General features: G+C 30.0%; 1 protein-coding gene across 3 annotated transcripts in view; it reads left to right on the plus strand.

The window, feature by feature from the left end:
* LOC142323323 (calcium/calmodulin-dependent protein kinase kinase 1) overlaps nucleotides 1-23,965 on the plus strand; it is an 881,066-nt gene that overhangs the window by 258,641 nt on the left and 598,460 nt on the right. For 2 of the 3 annotated variants that reach the window (XM_075362806.1, XM_075362808.1), the window contains exon 1: nucleotides 1,752-1,797. The exons of the other annotated variant lie outside the window; for it this stretch is intronic. In XM_075362806.1, coding sequence (XP_075218921.1) covers nucleotides 1,767-1,797 — 31 coding nt within the window. In that variant the 5' untranslated portion in view covers nucleotides 1,752-1,766. Of the gene's footprint in view, nucleotides 1-1,751; nucleotides 1,798-23,965 lie in introns of those variants that run through there. 3 annotated transcript variants of the gene reach the window in all.

A 23,965-nucleotide genomic window follows, 5' to 3' on the forward strand; every position in this document is an offset into this window, starting at 1 on the left:
TGGAAAACAAAGCGTTTCCAGACCTATGTTTATTTGGACATTTTTCATTATTTTCACCAATAGAGATTGTTCTATAAGTTTCTCCGTTTCTTCGTAGAACACCTGCATTTCCAGGGTTTTTTGGATTTTAAACCACCATCAGAAGATAGTGTAACAAGACAGTATAACGGGTTTCTTTCAGGTAAGAAGAAAGAGAGAATATAAAGAAAGAAGAATCCAGAAGGAACTAAAAGGATTTTTTCTTAAAATAAAGGATCCGTTTAAAAATCTATTCTTTGCAATACAGACATTGGCACCTCCAAAAGCTGCTGTTGGACCAGAAGGATTACCGGACCGGAAAAAGAACTTACAAAAAAATTTAGAAGACGCAGACAATGAAAATTATTACCCTTCAACAATCGAAATTAAGAGCCGGGTACTGTTTCTGTAGGCCAGGAGGTATAAATACATCCGGGGACCAGCGGACAGAGTCAGCTGACTGGGCTAGTTTAGGACGCAATAACTGCCCAACCAAAACATATTTCTTTAAAACAAACAAATGTAAAGAAGCACAGGCCCCAAAATCGCCTCCGGCGCTCTCTCCGTACGAGGGGATGACACCTTAAACAAAGGATTTCAGCCCACTCTGGGCGGAAAGGGAGAGCGTCAGGGAAGATAAGTTCATTAGGGCATCGTTCCGCCGGGTCCCTACCGTTAAAAACCTCCGTTGGATCGGAATGCAATCCAAATTTCACCCAATGAATCGACGCCATTTTTTTATATTTATAACCCGCCAGTTTATTAGTATCATCCAGCAGCAAAAAACGTAAGTCCGTACACTGCAATAAGTAGGACGGTATTGCATCTTTCGACATCCTTGCGTTCCATTCCGGACAGATTCAGTAGTTTTGCAAGACCAAGTTCGGTCCAGCGTATAATAACAGCGATAACAGTAAGCGTGTGGTAACAACGACTGAAGAATGCGTCACGAGTATTCCATTTTGGACAGTGGTTGAAAACAATAAGCCGTTCGATGAGGTATTTGTAATTACGAGTAAAAGTGACAGCATTCCATTCACTCATAAAGTGTAGGGTAGGTCTTTTGGAAACTGTAAAAATAATAATACTTGCAGAAAGTACATTGTATAATTTTTAGATTTTCCTATTGCTATCTTACTGTTAATGTAATATGATAATTACCCAAATACAGTCCAGTTTACTAAAAACGTTATGACTGACGAAAACTATTATTATTAAATAAATTATCTTTTTATTTAAACTAATATTTTCTATATTATATTTATTATTATTTGTTTTATTTTATACATATATTTTTAAAGTAATAAATTGTATTTATAAGAAATTTATACGTTTGTTAGTCTCTCAATATCCTGGTTGCTCGGCGAACCCGCGATATATTGTATTTTAATATATTGAATATTTTAATGTAAACGGGATAAAATCATTGATTTTGTCAATAATATAAATACGGTTTTAATTTTTAATTTTCGTCTCCTGATGATGTAAAAATTGAAACCGCTTTTGATATATTTTACGTTTAATTGGTCAGTGGTTGTTTTCTTAAATGTTATTAATAAATACTTCTGTGTTAAAAATAAATAATCTAATATATTATTTATAGCCTATATTACAGGGAGTTTATGTTAATCCTGTTTAGGAATCGAGCTGCTGGAGAAAAATTGGTAAGAAATAAGCAATCCTAGTTACTTCGAAGTAAACCACAGAAATATCAGCACTACAACTTTATTATACACAACACATTCAACATGACATTCCGATCACCTGTTGGTCGTAAACGTGAGAAAATATTAATTTTAATATGTGTTATGTATGTTTTCTTAAATGTATTCATGCGTTTTTATGTTTATACGTTGTGCTTCTTTATTCCTTCATTAAAAATGATTTTTAATCTTTCATAAATTACCGTAAGTATTGCTTTTTTTGTTTTTAGATATTTTTAAAAAACTTCAAAAATGTTTCCATAATTCATTATACATGTGTAAATTTATACATTATGTAAAATCTTTAATTTAATGTAAGTAAAACTTTCTGTAGTAGGATTCATCGATTTTCATATTAAGCCGTATAGAGAGTTAATTAAAGTAGTTAATTTATTGCGACGGAGAGGAGAGGAATCTGAGCTAGAACTAAGTTCCAATTGGTCTGAGTTTTCTCAATTGTATAGCTTTCACAGGCCACTACTTACTCATCTGATTCAGTGTTATTTCCCTGAGAGAAAGAGAGAGAGTGGGAAGTTATCGAAATACTGTAGTTTCAGTCCGATTTGAACAAAGAGGAAATGAAGAAGGAATCTGAAGAAGTTGACCGCAACAAAGAGAAGGGGAAACTCCCTAAACTTTTATTGTCTCTCTAGCACTTTTACTGCAAAGTTGAACCGTTTCAATTATTGTATAGTAGTCGCTGATATCTGTACACTTAAATACAACATAGCTAATAGTACTTAGCTAACCAGTTGTAGCTATTAACCAAATTAAAAATATTCTTTGTAAAGTTTTATGTATTACCTTCTGAGAGATTGATTTCAAAAGAGAGTTCGTGATAATTTGTTACGGAGTTGCTTATCTCAACTTTGCATTACATTCTTTCAGGAGATACTTTTTTAATGACTGAACATAACTGTTGTTTGACTCTACATTAGTATTAGTCGATGCTGTATTTGTCATTACACAACCTACAAATGAGTATTTTGTTTCTAGAAACGTTAATTTCGTTTAAGGAGAGCTGTTAAGAAACATTATTGATCGTTTTAGAGATATATGTTTGCATGTATGTATTACATATAATGGTTTTTGTATATTCGCTATTGAATTTTAATTTTTAATATATGTTCTTTGATGTTAGTTGTATTCGTGGAGAAATAGTTAATTTTCTTAATTTATTAACCGGTTTAATTATCTCGTTATCTAGATAATAAAATTTGATAGGATATTGTAATCTAGTAAGATTTTTAAATGCATGTGATAATAAATTGCAAAATTAACCAAAGATTGATGTTAAAAGATTAAATCATGTAAAAAATGTTTCTTCTTGATTAAAAGAACAATAATTTTTGTAATAGATTCAAAAATTACATTAAAGTATTTTTATAAATTCACCGGTCAATCAATACCTCTCAAGATTTGGTGTTTGTAAATGCACGCACTGGTGGTTGTTTAATGTCTGTATATTCATTTCATTTTTTTTTTTTGTGTTACGGGATTATGTTATGGAAAAATAGGAATGGTGTTTTTAAAATAAAAATAAATACTTTATTGATAAGTGACAATAATGTCCATATGGATTACTTGTTAGTTATTTCATTGAGTTAAAAAACAAAATAATTTATTTTAATATTTTTAGGTGAGCGAAAATATTATTCTTATTTCTACTATTCCTTATTGAATCATCCATATTCTTTTGTTGGTTTAATGATGCTTTTTTTTAACAGAAGATATTTATATTACAGAGAAAAACTTATATAGGCACAAATTCATGTCAATACTGTCAAGCCATCAGACTGTTAAAGATAGATGGCGGTAAAAAAATAATAAATGAATAAAAGTTTATAACATCCAAATACTTTTAATTAATGGAAGGCCTAGACGCTACCAGTCCGTCACGGAGATTGTTTATTTTATTTTTAGAATTCCGAAGCACATCTTCTATATCTAAACATTTAAATAAAATAAGGCCCGTTAACCGTAACTTAAAGTTATAACTTACATTGAATAACGCCCATTGTGTTAACAAAAAAAAAGTTTCATTTTTATAATCTCTAGCCAAAATATGAGGATACCTTCTGTCATAATATTTAAGAACGCTTTGGGCAGAATTTAAATGGGATTTTAAATTATTAATAAAAATAATAGCTATTTGTTTTACTTTCTGTTAAACATTAATACAATTTTAAAAATGGTACAAAAAAATAATTTAGCTTGTATTCAGTACCTCATTATATTACGAGATGGATTTAGTTAATATTAGGCATTTTTCGAAAGTTAGAGAACTGAGATATATCTCGACCGAAGAACCTCATGTTAACAATATATGTATTTTAGTTAATTAATTTGTTTTCATTTCATATCAACCTGTTTTAAAGTATTCTTCTTCTTTAGTTTTAAAAATTTTTATTTTATGCAATAAGATATTACGGACTGAAATAATTCTTTATTGTTTATTACATTTCGTAGTGTATTTTAACTGCTGAAATGCTCAACCAAACTGGATACTCGCATTTGTTTCATTTTATACTGTATTTAAGTTTTATTCAATATTTTTTTTTATTGGATGATGAGCCAGGATTAACTGTAGTAATTTTTCGTTATTTATTTGTTTTTTGTCAAATATTTAGTGGGCTAGAATTATAAATTGTATTTTGAACCCGCCTTCCTAAATGGATAAAATTTTGCATGTTATTTACTTTTAGTATGTTCTTATCAAATGCTGTATTTAAAGTTTTCCGTAACAGTATGATGTGATGTAACCGTCTTAAAAATGTTTTTATTTTTATTTTTATTTTTATTTTTTATAGTTGTTTATCCATAATGCTTTTATAGAAGTAAAGATAGAAAAACGTGTTTTAGCTACGTCTTCGTAAAAAACGAAATATTTATTCTGCTACTGGATTTTACTTCTTTCGAAATTATCTTTCCGTACATAGCATCTTTCAAATTAATTGTAGGTTCAGTTTACTAACGATTCCTCAAAGGTTTGAGATATTTATACTCAGCTAGGAACAAAAAATTATCTATTAACCATCTTATGTGTATGCTACAAGCATATCTTATCTTACTTTTAGACCAAGATAAAAAAAAAACCACCCGTAAGCAGACACAGGTTATTTCTAAACGAACAACCTTGTATTTTTCTCGCATATGTAAGTATCCAAAATGAACCGTCAACCATTAAGCTTGTTTATCATTGCAGGTAAAATTATTATAACAACCGCGATACAACATAGCGTTTTTCTGATTGCTATTTTTGACTGTTGATTGTATAACAAAGCCCCGGTTAATCATGTCTGAGTTGCTGTATATTACCCATATTTTTCCGAAATATTTAATTTAATTTTTATTTACAAATTGTCTGGTCAGGAATCGCTTCGCAACCCTTACTATCTAGTCAGGACTCCCATTGTGTTCGTTGTGTTCATGTTTGAGAAAATAATACTGATAAATAACAATTAAAGCCTGTTCAGTTTATAAAAACTATCGGTGTTGTAATTTCTTCAGAGCCACAGTTTTGTTAGCACAGGACGGCTAAAATATATTTTTCACGGCTCTTAGCGTTACCCGAAAAAAAATCACAAACAACTAACCGTGAAACATCGTTTCTTATTTTTTTTTACTGAGCCGTCGCGCCCTACTTCGTCGCACCTTTAAAGCGACTTTTATTGATAAATGAAAGAGATATCGAACGGCCATCGCTTTGAAACGATGAAATATTTCGTAACGGCAATAGTCGTATGTTCTTTCCAGGCATAAAACTTATGTTCATGCAAAATTTCAGCTCAATCGGTTGAACAGTTTTTGCGTGAAAAAGTAATAGACTCACAGAAACCACTTGATTTATATATATATATATATATATCACATATAATTCATTCTCGGTAAAGCAATTTCATTTTTTTATAAATATTTGCTTAATCGGATTGTAACATCGAATTTACCCGTTTTTAAAAATTAAAAGAAATCACGATAAAAGTAAGTATTTCTTAAAATTAGTAGATTACTTAAAAGCTTTAGTCCAAAAACGACCATATTAGGCGAGGACAATAAAAATTGTTCTGTTAATAGGATCGTATTTAACTTCTTCCCAAATTCTTCGTATGAATAAAGTTTTCAAAAAACAGAATTTTTCTTTAGTTTATTTTGTTATTGCTGAAAAATTCTAGTAAATAATTGAAGTTTCACAGGATAACAGAAACCTGACTGGGAAGTAAAATAGCACCAATATTCATATTTTTACTATTATTATGAAGCGAGTTATTAATCTTCAAACATCGGTAACATAGCACAACCAGCAGTAGTTACTCATATACTCATAAAAATGATATAAAAATAAAATGTATTATGACAATTTAAATTTTATTTCTGCTACAGTCAAAGTAGTGAATAAACATTTTTATTCAAAATCTCTTTCAGAATTATATAATAAAGTTCAAACATTTAATAACAGAAATCAGAGAGGGATATGGAGTTTTAGAAGGATGCAACTTCATATGATTTATGTCTACAGCAGATGAACTACTCCGTTGTAATGGAAAATGCATTTCAACTGCGAATCGACTTCCTTTTTAAAATGTTACTTTATTTCCTTCGAAAATCAATTAGAAGCCTCCAATATACTTATGCTTTTTTTTAAGAATTCAAACAATGTTATAGCATTCTTTCCTGTGAATAAACTGCATCGTAAAATGTATGTATATTATTGATAAATGTGCTGGATTTTTTAAAAGCCACTCGATTGAATTTAAACTTCGCCATATTGTAAAAGATACTTTCATGAATAAGTAAGTACAATTTTTCAAATTTTATATCAAAATTTTTTATACGAATTTAATTTTTATATTAAAAAAACTGCTATATTCTTTGCCTTCTACATACAAATTATATCGGATATAAACACGAATTAAAAAAAAGTTTGTTTTACATAGGAATAATTCCGCATTTTAACATTGTTTTTGAAGGGAAGACGTACAAATTCTATATTGTTCAACGAATTTTCTTTGGGAAGTTCTCATTAATATGAAAATTAAATAATCACTTTTTTAAAAAAACATCCTAAAAGTAAATTCTAAGGGTTTATTTTTAACTCTAATGATAATATAATCTATTCTATTTACCATCTTGTTCTATTTAGAAGTATTCCGTGCAATGTTGAAATTCTATTTTAAAAATCTATGATCCCTTTGAATTGAAAAATTTTAAACTCTATTATAATTTATAAAAATATGAGTATATTTCAAAAATGTATCTAAAGATTAAATATTTTTGGGTTATTATTATTATTATTTTAATATTAAAATTATAAGTTAACGAATTATAAAAACAATTCAATGATTATTTTTAACAATTCGATCAAATCGGTATATATGTTAGTAGCAAGTATTCAATCTATAACATTCCCAGTTTATAATTTGATAATTGTTTTTTCCACTTAAAATGCGTAATCGATATCCATCCCTATTGAAAGCAGATATAAAAATCTGATCACGCCAGATTAAAAAAAATGTAGAAAACGTGAAATAACTGTCTTATTTTTGAAGCACGGTTAATAATTCCAATAACATTGTAGTGCTTGCATACTTGGTTGAATATAGAAATATGTATGATTTTAAAAATTAAAAGATTTTACACATTATTTTTTTGTAGAAACTATTAACAAAAAGTATAATTAAAAAAACTTACTTACATGTTTGTATAGGGCTTATATAAATATCATTTTATATTATTCGGACATGGCACACATAGTCCTTGAATCAATATCGTGATCTGAACTATTAACCTGTACTGAACCGTAATAAAGATTTATCTGATGTAAAAAAATAAAAAAAAAAAAACAAAAAAGATATTCTATGACACAAGTTTTTACAATTGTTTGATATAACACGATTTATGCTAACAACATATATATATATATATATATATATATATTTATATATGCATTGCTCTTTATTACATAATCGCTTTATATATGTGTGAATATATATATATGTTTGTTTTCTATGAGTAATTTACTACAAAGAGCAAAGTTCGTGTAATCATATTATATATTTCAGTATGATAACTTACAATTACTCTTGTCCATTTCCAAGCCCTTTATGTGCCAAAGAGGCCCTGAGGTTGTCAAAATGTCAAGTTTAATACTATTGATAACCTGTCCTGAAATAGGTCCATTGTACCATGTACGTTTCCAGTCTCTCCTCTTTTCCCAGCTGAATATTTGAATTTCTGATATTTCCTATTTCCCAGTGTCATTTTTACAATTTTATGTTTTTTTTTATAAACAGCTTCGACTGATCCTTCTACAGTACATTGTTTAAATCAAACATTTTTTTCTTTGATATATTCCAGAAAATTAAATCTCCTATTCTGATTTGATCTGATTAACCTTCTGTTTTAATTCACTCTCATTATTTCTTCATTTTTTACCGTTACTGTCCACTTAATTTTCTTTACTCTCCATCGTGCCAAAATTTTACCCCTCCATTTTTGTTTGCCCCATTCTTTGGTGAACAGGTTTTAAATCGATAAAGAAGTACAATCGAAAAAAGATGCTTCTTCAAGCTTCTCTTTATTTTAGTACATAAAACTGTATCTTTCTATTAAATAATTCTTAAGCCTTTGCTGTTCCAGTTTTTATTTCTTTTACAATTTTGCAGTCTTCTGTTAACATGTTTGCTATATATATGTGCTTGTACTCTTTTATTTCTTCCATTCTTCCTTAATTTGTACAGACTGTTAAATTATTATCTATTCTTGTTACATTTATTTTCTTAAAATTTAAAAAATTTTAATTTCGCTTCGACTAGCCAAGCGGCTTTGCTCCCTGGATCCTCATTACGTTCAATATCTTCATGCTTGTGTTAATTAAAGCATGTTAAATGCTTTAATTAACACATAAATAAAGCCTGTTCAATTTTTAATAACCATCATTGCATTGTAGTTTCTTCATAGCAAACGTTTGGTCAGCACAGGACTCGAAACTTTGAGTGATCTGAAGCGTGCGGGTTTCAAAATAGTTAATCCCCACCTTAAATATAGTAGCTATAACTGACTGGTTAACCGTCTTTTGGACTGGTAAAAAAATGTTTTGCACAGTTCTTACAAGACAAACATTAGGAGGAGGTGACCGTACTTCGGTTTTTATGTTTTTTTTTTGTATTATGTTTTTAATGAAGTAACCGGAGGCAGCCAGTGACGACGCACACTCAGGAACAGTTGCAGTGTTGTGTTGGTTGAGCCCTTGCGCCATGCACTGTCGCATCTTTAAAGCTAATTCTATCGATAACCGAAAAGATATTGAAAAGGACTTTTTGTAGAAAATTTCATTTCAAATATTACAAGTGGCCTCCGAATTCGATTTGACCAACAATTTGGCTCTAGTAAAATTGAATATTGGCAAGGAACATAATCCAGTTGTTACCGCAAACCATCAAAACGGCCAACATCTTGAAAGATTTTGTAATAGAAGTAATCCTATGTTCTTTTCAAGTATAAAAAATATGTTCATGCGGAATTTCAGTTTAATCGTCGAGTAGTTTTTGTGTGAAAAAATAATATAATGAACAAAAGTTTACGAATGAAGTTATTCTGATAATACTGAAGTAGATTTTTATTTTTGTTGAAATACAAAGTAAGTATGTATTAATTTAAATTTAGTTTACCTTTTACTAAATATCGACATACGTTAATTCTTTTATACAAAGAACGTCTTGTTTTCAGTAAGAAAAATATAAATTAGTAAGTGATACATAATTAAATCGTTAGATTGCACCCTCATTAATTGTTGAAAAAATTTTCATTTATTAGAGTTGAGTATACTGAAGCTAATAATGTTATTAAACATTAAAAAATTTTATCGACGCTTATTAACTCAGCATTTGCTCATAATTAGTTGGAATCTTTGACATCTGCAATGACAGATATATTGTTTAATAATTTCTCGATAAAAAGTTTAAATGGAGAAATAATTTTACTGTTGACATGTAAAGTCGTATTGCTGTATTTAAATGTTACATTTTTAAAAAGTTTCTTCAGAGTATTTCAGTTGATTTATTATCTGACAAAACTTTTCATTGTAAAATCTTTAATGTACTTGAAAGTCATTGACTTTGCAAAAAGTCTTTTTTATGTTTCCATAAATGTGCTGTTAACTTGTTTATTAACATGAACTATGTATTGGTTTTATGCATTATTAAGTTTACTTTTTAAGAAACTGTTTATTTTAATTTCACTCTGAAAATAGTGATAGGATATCCAGCTGCAACTAAATTATTTGCATGTAAACTGTAAACATAATTTAATAAATTTAGAATTTTATTTTAAATTATATATTTAAGAATCGTTGTCTATATGAGATTTTTTTTTCATTTTGTAGGTAAGTCGAGTCACCAACTTTATCATATTAGTATCTCACTTTATGTACGCTATACGTAAGTATTTATCGTATTATTTATTCCCCAAAAAATGTGAGACATATAGCATTTTACATTTTATTAACTCTATTAAAAATTAATCTTTTATTGGACTTGCAACAGCATAGCTGTAATGGAGTTTTATAGTGATCGGCCAAAAGTTTGGGTATCGTGATTTTTACAAATGTCAACGTTTCAGGATCCTCTTATTCCAAAAATCGCAAAAAAGTTATAAAAATTTGTGGATGCATGTACATATTTGTGTTAACCTGTTTGTTGATTAAACAACTCGGGGCTCGCTCAAAAGCTTTTCAAAAATTGCTAAAAATATTTCTATAAGGGTGATTCACGTAGTGCTACCGGCGCTTTCTGAGCTCATTCTACTAACTAAAAATAATGAAAAAAAGTTCACATAAACATGGGTTCGGTAACGCTCCGTTAGCGAATTACGGCTAGCGAAAAATTTCGCTAGCCGTAATTCCTGAGCAAACAGAAATAAAACCATATTGAAATTCTACGAATCTAAATTAAGGAGTACATTTGATGGTTTCTTATGGTTTTTGATGTAAAAAATTGAAAAAAAAGGTCCACAGCTATATATTCAGTAGTTTCTTGAAAAGTCGAGGTAAAACAGAAAAATTTGTTGTCTAAAACACGTTTTATTTTTACGTTTTTAATACAAAAACTTTGTTAAATTATCAAAAAATGAGTAAAATTTATTATTAAAACCTGTAGATAATTTAATTTTGAGAAAATTGATGTAAAGTAGTCCAATAAAAAAAAAAAAAATGTTCAAGAAACTTGATTTTATTACTAATACTTGCCGTATGAAAACTTAAATGTTTTGAACTACAAAAAATTAAATTAACATTCAATTGATAAAAGTGTTAAAAAAATATAAATGTATTCGGTACATTTAATACAGTTTATAGTAAATTTTCAAAAATTTGTCCTTCTACGTCAATACATTTGGCTACACGCTTTCGGATTGCTAGCGTTGCTCTCCGCAATTAAGCAGGATTTTCCTTAATTTATGCGTCGGCATCTATAATACGAGCAACCAAATCTTCACGCGTATGAACTTTTCTCTTGTGTATAATATGCTGTACATGGAACATTGATAGCATTAAATTTTGGACATAATTAAAACCGAGTATGTAATAGCTTCCCCATTTTTAACTTTGTTGTGAAATGAACTTTATAATTACCGTAGAAAATTAAGCTTTAGTAAGATGAAAGTGCTTACTAAATTATTTAAGATTTCAAAGTTTAAATGGGAGATATTCAACGTTATTTTTATACAATCTTTGGCCCATATCTTGAAAACTTGATTAAAGGTTGAAATTTGGCTATATATATTTCAGCTTTGGCCTGATTTTCGACCCTATCGGGTAAAGGAGCATTACGTACCAATTTTTTTAAATAAACTTTTAATCCGCCGAGAAAAAACAAGAAGGCTGTATGGGAGTATTACTTAAAATATATTTTTTCAACTTTTATTCTTCACTATTAAAAATTCATCTTAATGGAGACGAGAAGGGAATTTAAAAAAAAAAAACAAGAGGTCTTGAGAAATAAAAAAAATTTGTATAATTTCTGATACTTTATCTTTTTTTTTTCAAATTGTGGCTGTTTTTAAAAATGTTATATTAAGTAGTTCGAGCTAAGGGGTGAAATGGAATCGAAATTATTTTACTACTAAATATTTATTTAAAATTTTAAATGGTTAGAGGTTGACTGTTAGTCCTCAAGGGAAAACCAGACTTTACATTTAAGCAGTTATACATACACCTATGTGTTTTTACTTCCTTGTACGAAGTAAAGGAAGTATTGTGGTCGCGAAATATTTCGGTTTTCAGATTTCAATGGAAATATCCATTTTGACTAGTTTCGGCGTGACGTCTGTACGTACGTATGTATCTCGCATAAATCAAAAACGATTAGCCGTAGTACGTTGAAATTTTGGATTTATGACTGTTGTAACATCTAGTTGTGCACCTTCCCTTTTGATCCAAAATCCCAAAAATTTGGATTTTGGATTTTTTCTTAACTGCAGTAATAAGCTATCATTGAGAGCTTTTCAACGATAAATCATAAGTGGTACTTATTTTCATAAGTTCCAGAGTTATAGCCAAATAAAAGTTTAATTAATGAAATATTTGGATCTTATAAGGGGAAGGCACATCGGTTCAAATCCTATTTCGTCTCATTTTTTTATATTTAAATATATTGATTTATTAATAATTATTAACTTCTGATTGTAAAAAAAATTACAGTAAGTAATAATTGAATAACAGCAAAAAATATCAGAAAGTTATTAATGAAATAAAATTTTATGTACCTTTCACTTAAAAAAAATGTGTATGTGTAATTTAATAGGCGTACATGGAAGTCATGTGGTGTCTACTAAGTTATTTTTTTATATTAAAAGTAAGAAGAACGGATAAGTTTAATGTTACCTTCAAGAAATACGAAAAAAATCTTGTAAAGTATATAGAGAAATATTATAAATAACTTTCTTTAAACACGACGGTTTTATAATAGGAACTAATAATAATGGTTATAATTATAACTATAATAATTTATAATGTTCCTATAATTTATCAAATAACTTTTTTCAAAAATTCACATTTTCAAAAATGAAATATTTAAATAAAAAATAAAAATTGGACATAATTCGCCTTGGGACACGTGATTGTTTTTTATCTCTTGATTTTTATTTGAAATTAGCTTCGTCTACATGTAAGAGTTAAACCATGTATTCACTCTTTCAGAAGGATCGTAATTTTTAAAAGATGATTTAAATATAATTTAAAATTTTGCATTTTTTGAAGTTACTCCATTAAATATTTCTATTCCATCAAACATGACAATATAAAGTTCCTTATAATTTTAGAATAACTAAAATTAATCTTAAAAAAGAAATAAAATTTTTAGGATGATACGAACTCCATTATTAAATTCATACATTATCCATTATTGATATTATCCATATACATATCCATTATTAATATTAATATTATCCATTATTAAATTCATACGCATAATTTATGTTTATGCAGAATTCAGACGACCATTTATGTTGAAATTATTTGAGCTGAATTGGACAATTTTGTGAATTGGTTATTATAATAGCCCGAATTTAATTCAGTACTATTTCCCTCAGATTAATTCTAAATGAAAACTGTAAACAGTTTAAAAATAATTCTGTGTAAATTGAAGTAAATGTGTTTTTTTATGTTTTGAAAATTGTTTAACAATTGTGTTAAACACAAGTTTTTCAAAATTATAGGAAATGCTCTTGTGAAATACAATTATTAAATTCAACATTTTTACGAATTATTAATGAAAGATTATTTTCAATAATTTTGTGGAAAATTGCTTGGGGGTACTTAGAGATTTTTAAAAATGTAGTTTTTTTGACTTCATTCTGTTGGTTTGATGAATCATAATACTTTTCTATTCTGTAACAAATCTTCAAGCACAGGTTTTATATTCTGAATTATTTATTCAGATTATAAAACCTGTGCTTGAATTATTTATAAAGACAAGTAATTTTGAAAGTTTAAGTAAGAATTTAATTTCCTGTAAGTCTGTAAGTCTGTAAGTGTTGCTCGTGTTATATTTAATTATGTATATGAAAGTTTGTGGTAAGAAGGTGTTTAGAAAACGTAAATAAACAAGTGTAAAGAAATATTGCGTTTTAAGGGGTTTTATTATGAATTAGATACTCAGAATTTAAAAAAATCAATCGATTGCTTTCATAGAAGTGAATCTGCTGCAATAGAACTGTTCTTTGAAGACGAGAAATAATTAAATATTTTGTGTCATAGTTTTCAAATTGTGAAATTCTCAGCTTTTTAGTGTTAATTTCAGTAACAATCTCATAATTTTTCTTTGGTAGATTATTATTTACCTTTTCCTCGTACATATCAGCAACCGTATTACTTCAAAAAACAAGATTTTATTTTTATTTTAAACCCTCTAGAAGTTTATTCTTTCAACTTATTTTCCCCTTTCAATTTAATACATTTACTTTCCGTTTAAATTACAATAACTTACTTTTTTACAGTATTCTTTATATCGTTTAGCATTTTCTTTAATCGAGCGGAGCTTACAGTTTTTCCGAATGCTTAAGAGTTATGCTCGGTAATTTTTCCCGTGCTTGCTATTTGTCATATGAAATAACTAGTTATTAAATAAGTTAAGTTAATAAATAATCTTTACCGTAATGTTCTAGTAACTAACCGTTACTAGAGGACTACAGAGGTCAAAATAATTAAAAATAGAAATTATGAAAATGGTTTCAATAACAATATTTCTGAGTTTCCTCCAGTAAAAAATTCTATCCTGTTTCTTCTCAAATGATATGAGACTATACTAAAATTTTTGTGACAAATAGTTTGCTGTTCTTTTTAGTTGGAAAGAATTGGTCTCGTAACTGTCTCGCCAGTAGTTTCCGAGAAACATCCCAAAATATTGAAGTTAAAATGTACAATTTTTTTAAGTTCGGCATAAATTTACTTTGTTAAATTTCAAATGAACAATTAAAGTTTTTTAATAAAATTTGTGGAGAATTTATTCTTAAAAAATTTATATAAGTAAAATAAATTAAAAATAAATTAAGGTTTAAGAAATTTAACTTTGATTTAAAATAAAATACCTCAAGACTAGGCAGAAAAATAATATTTCAATTCATAAATCTTTTTGACGTTCTAAAAAAAATATTAATTTTTAAAATTTCAATTAATATCTCAAAGAATATTACAAAAATTACTGGTAAATCATTAATTATAAAATAATTCCGCTATAATAAATTTAAACAGATGAATACGTAAACTAAAAATCTATTTTATTACGTAATTTTTTTAATAATTTCGAGACATTACAAATTTTAACTTTGTTTTTTGCATCGCTCTCCTTCCTTCTGTTAGTAATTTTTAATTTTCTCATTGCTTTTTTCTGAATTCTTATGTTTTTACTCTTTTTATTTAAGAAAAAGACAGTAGTAAATCGAAGAAATCCTCCTTTCTTATATTTTTTTCTTTATTAATTTCTATTTGTAAATCCAGATTTTATTCATACGTTGAGTCCTTCTTAACTTAATCAGAAGTACTTAATCTATGTAAATATGTACCAATTTTGTATTTTGATAAACGAAGTTTTATAGCATAAGAGAATAAAAAAATCTTGCAAGTTGTATTTCTAATTATGTACAAAAAAACTTGCAAAGTATTGCATGATTTTCACGGCTATGCCGATCAAGTCATACACAGCTTTTTTATTGCAAAACCTTTCCGGCTTCTATGGAAAGTTTTTACAATTCAATCATTCAAAGTTTATTTTTATTTTCATAGTAAACGTTTAAATTATAATTAAAAAAGTTGTTTTTTGAATTTTTAAAAATTTTGGTGCCTCCTTATCAATGTTTTTATTGATTATAATGATTGAAAAATAATTTATGTATAAAAATTTCCAAATTTCAAATAAAAATCTTTCAGTCTGGGGGCTTCCTTACTCTGTGGGATAATTTAGTAAAAGGTTTTTTATAAAGAATGATACTTAAAAGGAAACTAAAAAAAGGAATTGTTAAAAATATTGAAAAATTAAAGTATAACTTATTTGAAAATAATGAAAAAAAATTGCTTCTTATTTTGTGTCTGGGGTATATTATAGGGGGGAATATTTAATTTTAATTGCCTTTAAAGTGATAAAGAAAATATTTTTTTTTAATAATAAATATTAAACGAGTTAGAGCCAAAAAAAGAATGTTATAGTTTTAGAGGCGAAGGATAAATTAAAAAAAAAAAAAAAATCTAAAAATATTCATACATTTTTAAGCTTAACAGATTTGTGTATAGTTTTCTCTAAATCTAACACTCCTTACAATAAATGATAAAGCAAGTAGGTTATCATTTTCAAAAAACGTTTCTACGTTTCAGGCTTATAATTTAGAAAAATTGTAAATTTCTTTTTAAATATTAAAAAACAATGGAAGTAGAGGAAAAAACAAAATGAATCATGTGATGAAATCATATAATGGAAAAAGATTAATATAAGTGTTCCACAAACATAAATATTTGAGCCAAATTTGAAGTAAATCGGTTCTGTCAATCCTGAGATATAAGACCAAAAGCAGTGCGACCCACATTTACGTGCGTACATACGCTCATACATATATTCGTACATAGGTTTTTTTGGTTTAGAGGGACTAATTGGACCCTAAAATGTAAAGGTTTGAAAAAAATCGGTACCTCATTTTCACAAGGGACACTATAATTCCCCTTTAATTCTAGCTATAGAAATTCGCTGGGAAAGCAAAAAAAGTGATTTTTAAATAAATATTTTTAGCTTAAAAAATATTTTACCTGTTTCTTTTAAATTAAAAAATATAAACGATTTCAAAAATTTAATAATCACTAAGTATTTGCAGATATATCTTTTAGATATAGTACTCTAAAGAAACTAAAATTGATTCATAGTCGTTATTACAGTGACTTAAGTTATTAAACTTATAAAATCAATACAATTAAATAAATGTAGCCATTTATTTTGTTCACTGCATGTTAATTCATGCATGCTTAGAAATTAAATTAAAAAAATTAAAATCCTGCAAAGCGTAATAAAGAATAATAATAGGAAGATGAAATTAACTTATTTTTTTCATCGGCGATAATTTACTGAATTATAAAATTGACGGTAAGATTTGATTATTGTATTTATTTTTTTAATTTTTAATAAATAAGTAACTAAAATGGCCTACATTTTTTATATGAATTTTTCTGTTACAAAATTAGCTTGGTAATTTTTTGTTCTTTTAATAAAAAAAAAGGTGAATAACATATGCCGTCGTAAAATGTGAACCGCGGAATGAAGGTGGAATGTAATTGACAGCTATGTTTCACTATGTATCAAACATCTTGACTTTCCCCTCAATTACTTGCGTAATTTATGTATGCACTGAAAGCGAACAACTAACTATAGTTAGTAGAAGCCTACTATATATATATATTTCCTGAGGATTTATTGCAGTTGTAACTGTAGGTCTACATAATTAAAGTTATATTACGCTTCAAATATATTACAATTATATTTACTGAATTTAAACATATTTTACGCTAATAAATTATCACTATAAAAGTATGTAATATATATATATCTGGATATAATTGTTTTATAGATACCTCTGAATATTTTATATATATATATATATTTTTTTTTTGTTTTGACAGATCTACATTTTTCTATAATGGCGATTATTAGTAGATACATATCAGTTTACACTCAAATATCCGGGTAATTTATTTTATGAATTTAAAAAAATTTACTGAACCATTTTTCAAAATTAACGTGTATTGAACCGCTTAAAAAATAAATCTTATTTATCTGTCTATTAACTTTAAGTACAGACAGTTTAGAAGTTTAAATATTGTACAATTAGTATCGATTTTCTGCATGTTAAGGACCATAAGCATAGCTTGGAGGCGGCCTGAAACGAGTAAAATGTCATTTCAGAAAACGACATACCGGTAGCCGTTCTCATAAATAATAACATCATGCCGGACTTACCAGGGAAACCAAATGGTAAAATGTTTCTCATTGCGTTCTTCAATAAATTGGATATATTGTTACATTTCAACGAGACAAGCCAACAGAAATACTTCGTAGTCTTGCAAGTGAGATTTTCACTCCGTTCAATGATTTACAGAGAATATCATTAATCTCAGAAAAAGCCACTGTTATTGGTACCTCATGTTTACGACTTAGATTAAATGTATGTCACAAAGAATACCGGTGTAGTTAATATAGATGGACAAACTAATGTTTTCTTTTTTATTATGAAACTATTTTTTATCTACACTGATATAACTCATTAAGGGATTTTATTAACCTCGTATTATTTATAATCTGAGATAATTTCCCATTACTGGATTTTAATAATCATTCCATTCCTCTTATCTTAAACGGTGCTTAAATCTGGTTTAAGCATTTGTGAATTTTGATTATTTCAATCAAATTATTCTACATCATATTTTTACGTGTGCTTATTTAATATTGAATCATAAAATTTCTGGTTTTCAATATGAGATTCCCAACTAAAATAGAATATTTACCGAGTTGTCGATTCTAATATTCTAAAAAATATACTGGTAGTTCCTAATCTAAAAGAATTTCTTTATTCTTATGATATTTCAGAAGTCTCTGTATATTTAGTTCACTATTTTTATTCAAGACTTCTAGACTGATGTGTCCATTGTTTGACTACTGAATGTAGCAGTACAGCTTGTTATATCTTTTGATCTCTTGTCCCCTAAGGGTTATTAATTAAATGTGTTATTAATTAAAGGCCGATCACAAAACGGTAGCCATGTTAAGGAGCTGTAATATATTACCTTTAATGATGTGAAACCGTGAAGTTTGTAAGATTACTGTCACGGTATCCTTAAAACAGGTTAGTAGTATCTAATTCTAAAAGAGTTTTATTATTTGTATATTGGTTAAGTTACTCAATGTTTCTTCTTCGTTTTTATTTTTATGTTATATGATATTAAGTAATTTTTTATATTAAAAAACAAATGAAAGTATTGTTAATTATCTTGTCATTTTTTGTTAGTTTTAGTTACGGAGTAATTATTTGATTTAATTCTGTTTTAGTAAAAGGAATTAAATTTTGTTAACTTTATTATTATTATTATTATTATAATTAAATTTTTTCCTTTTAAGGAACTGTACGAAAAAATTTCTGAAATAAATTATTTAATTCAGTAACCATTTTTCAATTTACTGGTATTTCAGTTATTTGAAATCCACCATAATGGAATAGTTTACGTCAATGGATTTACAACTGCGAAATACAAATTTATTTAACAGGACAATTTTTTTTTTGTTGTCTTGGTCTAAATTTTCTGCCAAATAAATTATAAAATGACACTTTATTTCAGTTATTTAAAAAATTGTTGGAAAAGATAACGGATTAAACCGATTTATTTACACATTATTAAAATAATTTGTTGTATTGAACATATCTGATTTAAAATGTTTTATCTTCGTATAAATGTTTTGCGTATTTTATGTATAACTAAAAAAAAATTAAGCAATACAAAAGAAAAATATAAACATATAAAAGGAAATGGATCAATTCAATAATGTATTATTATAATTCGTGCTGTTTTTTATGTGATAGACTAATGATTTGTTAAATCGAGATTCTGGTAAACTGGAATTATGGATAAATCCCTTATTTACGGGTATAAATTTTTAATCCATATATTTTTTTTTGAGCATAATGTACGCTATTAAATATTTACGTAGTTTTTTGTCACATTAATTAAATATTATTTGCAAAAGAGAATTTTAAAATGAAGGTCTATTTGTTTAAATATTTTCGGTGTGAAAAAATTAACAACTACTTTTTATGAAAAGTAACTGAAAGAAAGGTTGTTAATTTAGAGCAGCTAAACTATATAAATCTTTGACTATGTTCTGAGAGAACCTAATCCGCGTACTCATTTTTAGCCTTTTAAAATTTTCGATGGTTTTTTCTTTTTTTAATTATTTTCGTATATTTTTAATTATTTTGAACCGAGTTTAAATATGTTTAATTCTTTAATCCATAGTAGAGCCTTTAAAAATGTAGAATTACAAGAAAATCGTGAAAATTGGATTGAGTTCGAGATGTAGAAATATGTAACGAGAAAAAGACGAGGGAAAAATGAGGCAGAATCTTATAAAACGGACGAAAATATTGTTGAGCCATATTTTATTTCTATTTATTTTATTTTATTTCTTCAGGGTCAGTTGGTTTGGTTCGGAAGGAAAGTTTGAGGATAAAGTAGCAAAGACGAAAAAAGATTACAATATATATATATATATATATATATATATAAAGATAATAACGGGAAAGAACTTTTGGATGTAGGACGTATTGACGTAAAATATTAACGAAGAAAAGAAAGAAATGGAGAAGTTCATCAAACCGATCAAATCTCTGATGACAAGAAATAAATTCATTTGTCTATTAAGCAATATTACGTACTAAATATTTTAATTTAATTTACATTATTTATAGAAATTAATAGATATCTACGCCGTTTTATCCGCGTTTGTTATATTGCCAGTCTTATTTACCTTCTCTTCATTATTTAGACATAAATTACCATATAAGCTTGAAACTAAGAGTGAAAATATAGTAAAAAATTACTGTTTTCTATCTGACTAAACTTTGAATCCGGATACTGAATAGTGGTAGATTTACAGTTTCAAAGCAATATTAGCAATTTTCTTCATTCTACCTCGCAGCTATTAACTCATGACTTGTCAGTCATACTATAATATTGCTATATGTTTACTAATTAAATTTTAAAAGAAGAAAGCTGTATGAAACTCTCTTTACAAGCTAACTTAAATGTGGGTTCAACTCTAGAAAAATTTACTTATACAAAAAATGACTGCAGTTAATGAAATTTATGATTCAGAAAATGGTTGTGAGAGATGTAATATCTTCTGTTTTTGTTACGCTATAATATTTTATAACTTTCAATAGTTAATATAAGTACATTTATTTTGTAAGAAAGTACTTATTAAAGTTACTTTAATTTACAAATAGTTTTTTTAAAAAACATATATTTGACATATAATATTCTGAATGTTATATATTTAAGGAAGAGTTGTAATAAAATAAATAAATAAATTCACTCGCGTAATTCTACAGTAAATATACATATGGTATAAACGTGGTTAAGCATTCTTTATTATATATATTATAGAAAATCAATTTTGTTTAGGGGTATGGGTTAAGTGAAACACTTTGCTTTTTTGACATCTTTAACTTCTAATATATATCTTTTTTCACTCTGAAATTCTGATGTAAAAATCTTTCTCATGTTATATTTATATTTTTAACATCGTTTATAAATGTGAATATCACAGCATGTACTTGCTTTGTATTAGAAATATATTTTAATGGGTTTGCATGTGTAAGAGTGCTAAAACTCTGAGCAGACCTAAGAGGCCAATTGCGTGAACCACGTGCCTCATTTAAACCGATTTGTTTTTCATCTTTATCTGTAATTTTCATTTTTTCTGTAATATTTGACTGGTGTATGTGTGTTTAAAATAGAAAGTTTTTACCGTACCATTATTCAAATCAGTCATTCTCAAACTTTTCCTGAGGGCCTTCTACAAGGAGTCGGCTTCCCACCTTTTTCACTTAATAATCAAGTTGAGTCTTATAACGGTCATCATTACCATCGCAGTTAATTAAACTTAATTATTTATCAGGATTTTATAATTTTTACGTCAAACATAATAAAATTACTTCCGCAGACGTAAATATTTACGTTAATCCTTCTGAATTATTAGTTAAATTATTATTTTACTACTGTACAAAAGGAATGAGATAAAAAAGAGTTCATATTACTCTCGGAATATCTTGAACTTTTTAAAAACAAAAACATAATTAAATACTCAAAAGTAATCTTTTTTTTATTTCTTATTAAAGTCTTTTTATTTATAGACCAATATAATAATAATAATTTTTTTTTTTTTTTTTTTTTTTTTTTTTTTGAGGAGGGAGGTGGAAATGCATTTACGCACGGAGTGTCGGGCTCCCGCTGATGGTATTATCCAATCACCATCAGCGGACTACCGACTAAAACCACCCCCCTTTCTACCAGGGCTCGACCCGGAACCGTTTATCACATTACTTCCGGTCGAGTCCTCCTATACTAGCCTGTTAGGTGCTACCTAATTTTCAGGACTGTCCAGGTCAACCTTTTTGGCCCTGAGTATGTTGCCGACGAATCGGGCTACGCTTTCCCAGCTGCCCAGGTCACGGAGCATCATCGCAACCACGTTGTGGGGACTCAGTGCTCCGTGATCCGCCTCTAATGTCCCTCGATCTGCCGCCCACCGAGCACATTTGAAAAAGGTGTGCTCAGCGTCGTCCCGTACACCGGGACAATACAGGCAGTCGGGGGACGGCGCTTTCCCTATGACATGGAGGTAAGCGCGGAAGTACCTGTGACCCGTTAAAAATTGGGTTATGTAGTACTCCACTTCTCCATGCCGTCGCTCCGTCCACGGTCTGACCAGAGGAATAAGCCTTGCGGTCCATCGTCCTCTGGTCTCGTAGTCCCAGGTCTCTTGCCATGCGAGGAATGTGCGAGTGCGTTCCTCATTGGCAATGGTCACCCGGTCTTCACCTGCCCGTCGCCTCCTGTAGATGGCCTGGCGCTCCCTTGCTAAAGTAGCAATGGGTATGACGCCGGCGACCACAAGTACTACAGGCTCGGAGACCGTCCGATACGCGGAAGCGACTCGCAAGGCTGCGGTGCGTTGCACCTGCGCGAGCCGCTTCCGGTTTCTCGCAACTCTTAATGCCTGGGCCCACACTTCCGACCCGTATAGCAGGATGGAATGTACCGTGGACATCAGCAATCGCCGTCTGCTGGCCTTCGGTCCGCCGACATTCGCCATAAGCCGGCTGAGAGCAGTTATGGCTCTCGCAGCTTTGTCGGCGGCTGTACGAAGCTGCTCAGCAAAGCTGAGTTTCCGGTCAATCATCATACCGAGGTACTTTGCGGCCGGCTTGGTCTCGACAACCTCTACCCCGACCCGCAGAGAAAGAAGGGTGTCGATACGTTTATTCGTGAGAACTACGATCTCCGTTTTGCTGAGAGCTAGAGACAATCCATGATCGTCCAGCCAGACACCGACTCTGTGCATGGCCCGACTGAGCCTCAGTTGGGCGCGCTCCACGTCGCGGTCTGCGACAAGTAGCGCAACGTCGTCAGCGTACCCAACCAAGGCAGATTCTTCAGGCATCACCAGCCTCAGCAAGCCATCGTAGACGGCGTTCCAAAGGTCGGGGCCGAGAATCGACCCCTGCGCCGCCCCTTACGTGATCGTAGTCCTACGCCAGCCTGCTGCGGTCTCGTAAATGAGACCGCGGTTCCTCAGGTATGCGTCTACCATTCTCAGAAGGTATTGAGGCACATGGAACGAATGCTGCAGGGCCCGAATCATATCGCTCCATCGTGCGGAGTTGAACGCGTTTTTTACGTCCAACGTAATGAGAAGGACCACACGTCGCGAAAAATGATTGTGGTCCTCTGCTCGCCGCACTGCCTCAACAACCTCCTGAATTGCGTCTAGGGTCGACTGACCCTGCCGGAAACCGTACTGGTTAGGTGACAGGCCACCTGCCTAATTCATCGCCGTAACCAGTCTTTTCTTTAACAGCTTTTCCAATACCTTCCCAGCTGTATCAAGCATACACAATGGGCGGTAGGAGGACGGCGACTCTGGGTTTTCTTTTCCTTTGGGAATTAGCACAAGACGCGCGGTCTTCCACCTGGCGCTAAAAGACCCAGCCTTCAGACATGCATTATACATGTCTAGTAGAAGACGGGGCCTGCAGCGCCCCACTAGTTTGAGTACCTCGGCCGGTATACCGTCGGGACCAGGGGCTTTTTTGCATTTCAGCGACCGTAGGACTCCTTCCAATTCCTCCATCGAGAAGAGCGGGAAGTCGCCCACGTCGCTGAAGTCCCGCTCGGCACGGACCGAGTGCGCCGGGAACAACGTCTTAACGACGTGTTCCGCTTTAGCTTCGTCTAGTGGAGCTGGTGACCGCGAGATCCCCAATCGCCGAGTTACTATCTTGTAACCTAGCCCCCAAGGGTCTGCATCCACGGTCTCCGTCAGTTCTCTCCAGCAGCGTGCCTTGCTCATGTTGATGGCTCGACGGAGCCGCTTCTTTGCCGTCTTATACTCGGCTGACCTGGCGTTCGCGTCTATGCGATTCCTCGCACGTTGAGCCACGTT

Source organism: Lycorma delicatula, chromosome 4 (genome assembly GCF_047948215.1).
Source record: "Lycorma delicatula isolate Av1 chromosome 4, ASM4794821v1, whole genome shotgun sequence".
NCBI classification, from domain to species: Eukaryota; Metazoa; Arthropoda; class Insecta; order Hemiptera; family Fulgoridae; genus Lycorma; species Lycorma delicatula.